Below are 11316 nucleotides of genomic sequence, written 5' to 3' on the forward strand. Positions count from 1 at the left end.
TAACGGAAGTAAATAAAATTAATCCAAGGCCTGTAAAGCATCAGGCTAACGTTGAACCAGGGTTCTAGCCAGTGTCTTTCCTTCCATCCTTTGAGGGAATTTTGCTGCTGGGGACAGACAAAAGTTTTGCCCTTACCATCCTGTATGATGGACAAAGATTGGCATGTAAATATATCAAAACAGATGCCATCGAACCAAGCAGAGTCGACCAGCAGAATTTGCCCCTCAGGAAATATCATTTCAGAGGTTCCAGATTTCAAAATTTTCCAGCTGGAGCATGCCCCCGGACCCCCGTAGCCTTTGCCCCTCAACAAGATTTCCAAATTCAAAATCTAGGAGATGGAAAAAAATTCACACTGGCTAGAACACTGCATTGAACACCTCCAGTGGTTCAAACTTGTATTCTGTCCTTTCAGCCTACTGGAGACAGAAAGCACCTGTCCCATGTGTTCTGAGAAGCTGACTGTGGACAAACTCAAAAAAATAGCGGACCCAAGTCCGTACCTGAAGGTGGATGAGAGAGAAGACTGAAGACCAGTGGAGGCTACGGAAGCTAGTTGGCTTGTATTGATTGACATAGTAGAATCTTTTTTGCAATCATTGACATTTACACATAATAACAGACTTGTGGTACACCTCTGGGTATTGTGTAGAATGTATGAAGGCTGTTCAATAAAAACTTCCAGTTTTCTTAGGAGGCTGAAACTATAATGAGCAATTTTAGCCCCTACCATAAACCGGAAGCTGGTTCAGGGGACACCTTTGTCAAAAAGCCCTCGTATTTGAAAGCACAAAATTATCAATATTCATTTATTGAGTGTTATTCAATTCTTTGTTGAACACCAGTCCCATTGTACACAAATGAGTACTTTAAGTTTGATACATACCCCTATGCTCAATATGTTGATATGTTCAATATAATTGTGAAAACTTCAAATTTGAACTGTAAATATAGAATCTGTATGTAAGCTGTCTGTCAAACCACAGAAATGCAAAATAGAGACAAAATGCAAATATTTGATGGAAGAGATCTCTTATTTGTCAAATCAACAATCAACATGCTGATTGTGATGGACAGTCAGGATTAGTCTAATATATGTATAATAGGGTGAGGTTTTTCTTTCAATTGACAGCAATACTGGAATTTCTGTACATTAATTGATAAGTTGAAATATGAGGTTGAAAGGTGATATTGAATGTCCCATAATCATATTGCCTTTAGTGTTTTGCATGTGCCAGTCTTGTCATAGATGTGACACACATTATGTTCTGTACCTGTATTAGCACCATATAATCACCTTCTTCTCATCCAAACAGGCCACATGTGTAACTTCTCAAAGTCTTGTGGTTGGACTAGTGGAAAGCAGTGAATTACATCCACACAATGTACAGTAAAGTGTAAACATGATTTTAGGTTGAGAGGTAAAAAAAGTGGAATTGTTTTAGTTGTCCTTTGATTTAAAGTAAAGAACTTGATGGATATTGTATTAGAGTATAGAAATTTGTATTAATGTTGTAAATTTAAAATCACTTTGTATAACATTGAGATTCAGATAGTACATTCAGTTTGTATGTAGATATACTCTGTGGCTGCTAATGTACTTCAGAAAATGGTTATTTTTGTTGTTTGGTGTGAATAAATTGAGAATGTTCAACATGCATTGCCAGTGCTTCATATATAACATACATGTAGTATAATGCAGTAGAAGCCGTTTAATTGCACACCCGATTTGCCAGCGTATTTCGTGCAATTATTCGGATGGTGCAACAAAACGAAGTTAAAGGCTGGACTGCGCGCACCACCACGGGATCCTGTGCAATTGACAGAAGTGTGCGGTTATCCTATTAAAGGGGCATTCCACTCCACACGGGAGTGTTATTTTCCGATAGATATTAATTTTAGGAAGTGATAACTGCATTACTACCTCACATTATACGATTAAGTACCCAGTTGCTCCACATGCCTCAAAAGCATTCACTCTTCTACTAAACTCCCCAAGTACCCTCTAATTGAATTAATCCTATGGCTGAATACAATGCAAAACTTTTAGGTAAGGTTACAAAACTAATTTAAGGTTCGCTAAGAAATCTCGTCTTGTTCTTGTATTCTTTGCTATCTTATGAGCAATTTGCCTTCTCGGTGTGCTTAGCGTACCTCATTTATCCCGAAATTATGTACGATAAACAAAGTGTCTATGCGTATAGGGAATGCATGGGTAGGGTCTGCATGGGTTTAGTGAGTGTCATTATTATTTTATAAAACACACATCACGTAATTCATCCCAAGGTGAATTTCACAAAATTCGGCTGATTATGCATTCATTGACACATTATCTATTGGAAAACAAGACTCCCTTCTGGAGTGGAATGCCCCTTTAAGTAAGTTAACTTTGTACAATTAAATGGCTTCTACTGAATGTTCCTGCATTTGCAAAAGAACAGAGGTGGTTTCATTTGCAAAAGAACAGAGAGGTGGGTTTTTTTTTCGAGGCTAAGTAATCTTTGATTAAAGGTTCATCCATCCAATTATGCGTGCATCCACAGGCAAAGTGCAATCAATCCAGCTCACACCTACAAAGTCCACGGCAGTGGCTATTACAACTAAAGCAGAGAGGAACTCCATTGCTGGGGCAGACAAATCAGGGTCTATAGGCATGAAATCCACAAATTTGCAGTTCATGGCTGCTAAGAACATGCCAGTGGAACAAAACCAAACCGAGGGGACCTCTCTGCATTGGGTGAACTCATGGGGAACATTTTGGCATGGAGTACATTTTTTCTACTGGTATATGTACAAAGGGGAACGTCTCCATAGGGAACATTTTTGATGGGGGTTATTTCTGCATGGGTAAAATTGGGACATTCAAATGTGGGGAGACACGGCTGCCTACACCTAAGCCAAAAGGACTTCTGTGTCTCGGGCAGGTATTTAGCCATTCACAAGCATTAATTCTACAATGAATAGACTGAATAATGCTAGTCTTAAATGTGCATGTGCAAACACTCAGAACTGTTTAAAGAAGCCTTTAATCAATACATAAAACCAGCATACATGAACATGCATCATTGTTATACTGTGAAATCGACATACAGATACAAGTAAAGATTCTATGACAGCATACATGTATGCTAATGACATTCCCTTTGGTGCTTTATTTTATAAATAGACAGCCAAATTTAAGTCCCAGGTCGAGACAAATCTGTGAAGCACACTACACGTTCATGACAACATGTTATTTTATACCCAGGTCAGCTTGCTATAATATTTTAACAACACGATACGTCATATATATATACATGATGCTAATAGCCTTGCAATTAGGCAGATTATAAATGAAAAATACTAAGCATGTATGTACAGTACCAACAAGAACCTCCAATATTTTGCTTCTAATGCACAGGGGCAATAAAGATTTCATCTGACCTAGCTATGGCTTTTGTAAGAGGCTTGACACTGTACGTGTTAATAATACATATCTCTTAGTTGATTATTTGATATGTAAGAGACATATCATGTCCTTTTTTTTATTACCATTGCTAGGGTCCCAAACATGCAATGTGACCATTTAAGGTTTTGTAGTTAGCACATAGTTATAAAGTTGTCTTTACAGAAAAAATGGACAAATTGCATTTAAAAGACTGCATGCAATTCAATGACAACTTTACATAGGATACAACTATTCCATACTGAGCAAGTGTACAAGTTAATAACAGTAGGATGTGGTGATAAAAGAAGAAATTACAAGTTAACAATGCCTTACGGAAAGCCGCTAAGGCTCAGATTTGGTGTCCGTGGTATAGAGAAAAAAAGATTACATTTTAAGAACTGATGACTTACATCTTATACCTTGAGACAGTTTATTACATAAACAATGTAAGGAATACATCATCTTACATGTAAATATAAAATCATAAAAACAAGTGGTGCTAATCTGGGAAGGCTGTAAGATCCAACTGATATATAGAAGATATAGTGACATCTGAGTTGTATATGGTAATGAAAGAAACTGAACTTTACTAATATACAATATGTATCAGCAATATTGCCACATTTGGCTCTTTCCTGGTACAGGGTTTGCCTGGACAGAGGCTAGAATTTAAATTCAACCTAACCGTATAATATTATATTGTTACGCTGCTTTCGTCTTCGGGTTATTTTTGCATTTTATCTTACAAATGTACGTCAAGATGCCTAACTATAACACGGACAACAAGGAATGTTTTTCACCAAAAAAGGACAAAATTTAATATACAGATGAGAACAACAGTCCTTGGTGACCTTTCTTGGTTCTTATGGTGGCCCCAACAATTGAAGGATGTCCAGTTCCATTGACATGTCCTGGTGGAATAAAGCCAAGTTCCACTGCTATAAGATGAGCTGTGTTCACCTACTGTGCCCCCTCTCACACCTTGTGTCGCCTAGAAAGGAAAGAAATGTGTTTCAACAGTGAGAGATCAAACAATTTCTCACACAGCCAGCAACTACAGAAATCTCACATTATAAGAATGGTTACCAAGAGTATCAATTTTTTTGTTCAATGTTGTAGAATACCAAAGTCAATTTTAAAGTCAAAGAGGATGTGGAAGGAATTTTTTTGCCAAACCTTTTCTTTATCTTTTTTCGGGCTTGTATTTGGGGTTCCCAGATAGAGGATGTTATCCATCGATAGACTCATATCAACATGGCCCATGGCCCTTTAAAACATAGTACAGAGGAAGTATGTCCTCATAAGATGTACTTACTTGGCACTTGCCCTGCGATCGTGTCCTTCAACAGCAATGGCACACTGCAAAGAAAGAAAGAAGACATGTACTTTACAATCAACAACTGTTGCAAGATCAGAGGGTTGGTTCCTACTCACTCACTATGCTAGGCTTACCGGAGATCACTTGTATATCATTCAGTACACTTACAATTATTTCTGGAGAATTAGAGGGGGCTCAACTCCAGAAGAAGTTTGTTCAGAGACTACTTTCCTGAATCCCCTAAAAGATGTTGCAATGACAACTTGACATATAGTGAACTTGGACTAGGCAGCAGCTGCATTACATGTACCCTATAAACCAAATCATAACCACAAGTACAATCCAGATACGTGTTCTCCATGTATCCAAATAATCATCTTGTTGCATGTATGTTGATTTTAAAAAACAATAAAAAGAAAGAATGTAGAAGAATGCAATTTCATTTAATTCAGACTTGACACAGTACCCTTTCCTCCACATCCGTCCAGTCACCAGTGTGCTCCTCTGCAATATCCTCAGATGCACTTCGCTTTCTGAAGGAACAAAATAAAACTTTAACTTAAAGATTGCTTGCAATCACATATCTTGAAAGATTACTTGTAAGCAATATCCTCTACATGATATACATTTCATAAGTAGCCTGCATAGTCCAGTTGTTAGCATTTCTGCCTCTGGAACTAGTACTAGTTCAATTCTGGTTGTGTCAAACACCCAACATGCATGCTAGCAGAAAGGGTTGCAGTTCTTAGGACGGGATGTTAAGCCGTGGTCGACTGTTCATTGTGCTTGTCGAAAAGAGCTAAGGAAATTCTCCCAATGTGCCTACTTAGTATAGATTCTGTACTCAGCGTCTGTCCTCTCTGTCATGACCAGTGGAAGACTAGCTCATCAGTGGGCTTTGAGGTAAACGTGTACATACCCAATGTGCATAGATACATGTAGGTACAGGCACACATAATAATCCCATCCTTAGTTAAATATAAATATGTACTAACCTGCTCTCAGGAGGTGCCTCCTGTTTCAGCACCTCTATGTCAGTAAACTGCACACTGTGTCCACCTCCCCTGGACTTGAATACATCCCCCTGTACAATACAGGCACAACTTGGTGAAGACATTGTACACAGGTTGGAACAGATATACTATACAAAATTGTATTGGACATACAAAACGTCTTAAAAACATACATGACTTTGTATACACGACATACAATGTGATGTATACAAGTCAAGACATACACAATTTGAACAAGACATACAAAACATGAACATTTGTTGTCATCGACTATGCTGATAAATAGTTAAGTAAAAAAACCTAGTCCATGGACATAGCTCACTCACACACACTCACTATCCGGTTTGCATTTAAAACATACTTGTAGTGTAACATAATCGATTGTTTTGCTGACAGTTTCAACTTGTATACATTTGTAAATCAATCTGGATAAGATGCATTCCCAATGGGGTAAATTAATTGATCCGAATCCAGCAGGCAATCCAAATAAATTCGGATAACTGTACCCCAGTGGGGACAGGGCCTATGATATCTAGCATCTTGTCATGTCCAAGGAGATATACATCATTTAGCGCCCTGTACAAATTTTCTCACATGGTGGCTAAATCCAGTAATGTTGTTGGTACAGATTGTGATTAGCTTCAGTGGGCTTGCTTTAGGTGTTTACACATGTAGCTTGGGAGGGTCAGGTGTATCATCTAAGTCCTTACCTTGATCAGTTTTGTCTCAATTTCTCCCTGTGAGTCTTCCTCTTGATGAGTCAGCATATACTTGTCTGTCTTCTTGATGTTTTTAACGTCTGGGACAGACACAGTCATCTTCTTCTTCAGATGGGGCTGCAGTACTGTCTCTATAGATACAACAACAACAACAACAACTCGTCATGTGACAAGGAAACTCCAAAATGAGATCTACTGGGTTGATGAAGGGACAGATCTAGAGTACGTCTCGAAAGCTTCCCAACCTACTAATTGTAGTTGCATGTATGTTGTTTAGAATTTTGTCAAAATAAACAACAACTTGTTGTCCATATGATGGTATACTTGCTATGAATTATAAATTTTTCCGTGACGACTTCAAGCAACATGCACATGGTTTACTGATGCTTGTAGCAAGAGGTCATATTAGCACCAGGATACTTGTACATGTGTGCATGTAAAGGACAAAATATTTGCTAGGTTGTACCACTAACTAAGTCTGCAGTTGTCTGCCTTTTGGTATTCTCAAATAATAAAACATCCGGGCTTCAACTTGGCGACACAAACAGAGTCATATACTTGTGGAAAGGACAGAAGAGACTCCGGAACTATAAATATAATACGGCTGAATACCAGGCTAAAACTCTGGCTGCCATTTGACATATATGAACAATTTAATGACAACATGGGCAACATATTCATCCCCATTACCTTGCACTGGAGATTATGGTTTATCAATTTTCTTTAAATTTTAAGTTGAGATTGAGGGGAACTCCTATCTGTGAGTTTCTGTATGTAGGATGTCCTTACCTGTGTCGAGGTTACAGACAGGTTTGTGGTCTAACCAGCGATCACCAGACGCAGATCGGGACCGGCGATGGTTCAAACGCACTGGTGGTGCCGTCTGCAGGGAAGGGTACATTTAACTTAGACTTGCCTAGTGGCACACAGGGCAGCGAAGAACAAACTTGATGTACAGAAATTTTGTAAGTAGATAATACGTCACTATATTATTACTATAATTATCACCACAGTATAGACTACAAGTTCTTCATTCAACATTCGAAATGTGGGCTGTTGCAAAACATGACATTTTGAATTAAGTCCAGTCATTTACCATCTACCTGATGAAACTGTTCACAGATAGCCACAATACTCTTTGAAAGAGGAATGACAATACATGCATAATCTGGTAACCAAAAAGAACACTTCCCAGCAGGAAATGCTGTACTTACTGGCTTGGGAGGTGGGGATTTTGCTCGTCTTTTGCCATCCTGTGGAGTAATGTAAGAAGGTTTCAGTGTGTTTATCAGTAACCAGTCTTAAATGGCAATGGTGTGTTTCTTGAGGTACGAAATCAAGGCATAGTAACAAATAACTCCACATAAACAAAGATAGCATTTTTGTCTGCATAGTTACAGTTTGAGAGAAAGCCTTAATAAAAGGATTGTCATGTTGGCTGATTCGGACGTTGGAATTGTTGCTGTTACAATTTTTTGTTCAAGGACGCAAAACTGTCTCAATTTCTGTCACAGTTTGTATCAAAATATGACTATTCTGTTTTCTCAGGTGGGTACCAGCCCTTCTGCAGGTCGGATCACTCTCTGGCCTTTGGGCAATCCTATCCACAGTAGGGCTGGTACCTCGGGTGATACAGAATACACGGTGTTGCATTCTACAATCATCTACATCTTCCAGACCTGAACAAATTAAATCAGATTGTTGATGCAAGTCATTAAAGGACAGTCACTATTATATATATGAGCACAGAAATGAGCACCTTGTGAGACACGATCTCCTTGAGCTGCCGAAGCTTCTCCTCCTTGACCCACATCTTGTTTTGTAGCTCCATGCGCTGCTGCTTCATCCTGCGATCCTGGAGAGGAACAAGTCAGGTTATTACTGCATAACTACTGGTACTACCAGCTACTATTTGTATTTTTTTAGCCAGGCATGCATCCAGGCGTCAATCTGACGCACTGTTCTGAAAATAATAAGAAATTGGACGCACTAGACGCCCTTGAAGAGCTTACACTGTGGAGCAGATCCTCTGACAAGCGCGAAATTCTGATTGACCTGGGATGCCACTAGGTCATAGCTGAAGACCTCTCTGATAGTAACATGCCCCTCAGGATTCCTCCGAATGACTTAAGATTCTCTAAACCTCCAAACCATGGAAGGTCAATGCCCCCTGAACCAGTACCATACTTGTGTCTGTAGTGTTCGACGCGTGGTGAATCAAAGTCAATAAGAAATTTGTCTATGATGATAAAATCATTATAGCTAAACGCCTGTCAAACACCCACATGCATCATGCCAGTTGAATGCTACTATGTATGTCCAAAGTCTGAATATGGCATGTCAGACTCTATCACACTGCATCGAAGAATTGTCACCTCAGCTACTGAACACCAGAAAAAAAAGCCACATGCTCTAGCGTATGAGACTAGTAAAGCGGCGTAACTAAACAAATTGTAGGTACAGGTACAGTAATTTGTTTGCCTGTATTTACAATTTGTAAACAATTACAATACTTACACACTCCTTCTCCCACTTGGCGTCCTTAGTTTGTTCTATAGCCTTCATGGTCTGGCGCAGACGACGGGATTCCGCTGTCCGACTGGAGATTTGGTGTTCTTTGCTTTTCAGCTAATGAAAATAAATACAATGTTGACTCACACTCACTGTTTGCTACATGAACAACAATGTCTGCATGAGCATAGTAAGAACTTTCCTTCTTCTGAGCTCATTGCTAATTTTTTTAATCAATGAAACACAAAGCCATACTCAGATGAAAACAGGTAATGTTGGGCCTTTCCTTCAGCAATGGCAGGTGTAAAGCATGACCATGTCATTCATTGTTAATCTATACTATTGATAGTATTATCTAGACCACAAAAGCTACATGTTAATACCTCACTCTCCATCTCCTTCTTCTCTTCATCATACAGCTGGGCAGTTCTGCGCAACACTTCATTCTGTAAGACACAGCAGAAAACTGTTACTGTGTACACAATCGACATGACTCAAGTTCTCAACATCAGACAGTCGCTTCTCTGCTATTTCGTCTGGGATTTTGGACATCTATAACGCCGGAAAATTCAATTCTTGTCCAAAGTTTGGACAAGGGTGCTGATAGCAGTTCGCTCCAATGTTCGCCTCTGCTACTCAAGACAGTTCACAACTGTCCACATCAAGACCTTGGCAAACAAAAACACCCAAAAACCTTACGTTTTCTGCTGAGATCGTCACAGAGAGTCCTCCTACAGGCTTCCCTGTCCACCAGGTACTGTATCAGGGTCTGCAGGGTGATGCTGTCAGAAGCTGAGGTCAGCTGAAACAGGACAGAGCAAAATTGCTTACTTCATTGCCTCACAAATACAGGAAACTCCTTCAATTTGCATAAAGGATTTCTACATAATTGGTGACAAAGTTTTGCCTACAAAGTAATGCCATGTAGTGACTCTCCTTCCCCAAACAACTCTACTTCAGCAAAGAAGACGTATCAACAGGTGGTTCTATAAAATTTAGTTCGATCCGGTGTCCTTGTTCTATGGGAACGGTCCACTGACCCGTGCAAATTCAATGTTGCACACAACGTTAACGGAAGGTGATATGCAAAAAAGGTTAAGAAGTAAATAATGGGTGAGCTTTACATGGCAAATGATTACCATTGAACCACAGAACACTTCAAGGAACAATGTAATTACAGACTTTACAAGACTTACCTCCAGACAAGGCCATGGAGGTCCCAGACTGTACCCTGGTCTGCCTGGCAGCATGAAGTTAGCATCTGTGTAGATGGAATGGTGAACATCATGTGAGAATTTTGCAGGAAACTGTCCGACATACATGTTATCTACTGAGTAACTGAACTTTACGCATACACGTGCAAGACTGCATGTTGGAATCAGCATTACATTACTCTTCTTCCTTTAAATTTATGATGATGGATATTCTGTACAACACACTAACCTTGTTCACCTCTCTCAAACTTCTCCAGGGCTTCTCTGTACATTTGGTTGGCTGAAAATAAAAACAAAAGCACCTAAACAAATATAATTATAACACAGTCGCTACTGTACCCAATATGGGTTCTGTGTTCTGGTTCCAATTAAAATTGGCAGAATTGAATGGGCCACCCAGTTGTCTGAAATAGATAAAATGCCCATTAACTGCAAAGCTGTGCCAACTCACCATATTCTGTTTCAAGCCTTAAGTTAAGGACTAAACACTTAAAATTTGCCACCTAGTACAGGACAACATCTCAGTGAATGGCTCAGTATCAACAATTAGATCAAAGCCATCTCATCTAATACAAATACTGGCAGCGCTCAAAATACCACATGCATATGCAAGTTTGTGCATGTAAAATTGGTGTGCTGTGCAAGTAACTTTAGACCAAACTTGTACCAGTGCAAGTTGCTTTTATTCACTATTAGTATTACCTGACAATAGAAAAAGCTTACTAAGAGATCTGATGTAGTGTTTACCTTTGCGTCGGCCTGGTGTGAGACCCGTGTCAAACCTAACTTCCTTCTGTCTGGTGATCTCCACCTCCTGGGTCAGCTCAGCAAACCTCATGACGTGCTACAGAACAGTTCAGTTGATCAGTACACAACATACATGTACACGTACATATAGGCACATAGTTATAGACCTAAGGCCTAGGAAAAAATGTTTTGTTTCCTATTTCCCGACCTACCCTACAAAAACCTGCCAACCCTAGACTTTTAATTTTTTGTTGGGTGGGCAGTGGAGTCACATAGCTTCCAGTTAGAATTTTTATTCAGCCTGCTTCCTACTGAAGTAAAAACACTGCTTGTCCTATCCAAAGAAAGTCAAATGCATCTGTTATG

The 11316-nt window shown here is 39.3% G+C and overlaps 2 protein-coding genes across 2 annotated transcripts in view; one reads left to right on the forward strand and one right to left on the reverse strand.

Annotated features, from left to right (window-relative positions):
• Positions 1-1657, forward strand: part of LOC118411552 (WD repeat-containing protein 19-like) — a gene marked incomplete in the record, with an annotated part of 33235 nt that extends 31578 nt beyond the window's left edge. Inside the window, 1 exon segment of the mRNA XM_035813905.1 lies at positions 417-1657. Coding sequence (XP_035669798.1) covers positions 417-531 — 115 coding nt within the window.
• Positions 1658-4378: 2721 nt separating this feature from the next.
• Positions 4379-11316, reverse strand: part of LOC118411061 (kinesin-like protein KIF23) — a 16622-nt gene continuing 9684 nt past the window's right edge. Inside the window, 14 exon segments of the mRNA XM_035813064.1 lie at positions 4379-4419; positions 4744-4787; positions 5213-5279; positions 5742-5830; positions 6470-6609; positions 7268-7361; positions 7693-7731; positions 8238-8333; positions 8996-9106; positions 9373-9461; positions 9674-9791; positions 10186-10250; positions 10433-10483; positions 10951-11047. Of these exon segments, the coding sequence (XP_035668957.1) occupies positions 4404-4419; positions 4744-4787; positions 5213-5279; positions 5742-5830; positions 6470-6609; positions 7268-7361; positions 7693-7731; positions 8238-8333; positions 8996-9106; positions 9373-9461; positions 9674-9791; positions 10186-10250; positions 10433-10483; positions 10951-11047 (1116 nt within the window). The 3' untranslated portion in view covers positions 4379-4403.

This window comes from Branchiostoma floridae, chromosome 3 (assembly GCF_000003815.2).
Source record: "Branchiostoma floridae strain S238N-H82 chromosome 3, Bfl_VNyyK, whole genome shotgun sequence".
In the NCBI taxonomy this organism is placed as follows: domain Eukaryota; kingdom Metazoa; phylum Chordata; class Leptocardii; order Amphioxiformes; family Branchiostomatidae; genus Branchiostoma; species Branchiostoma floridae.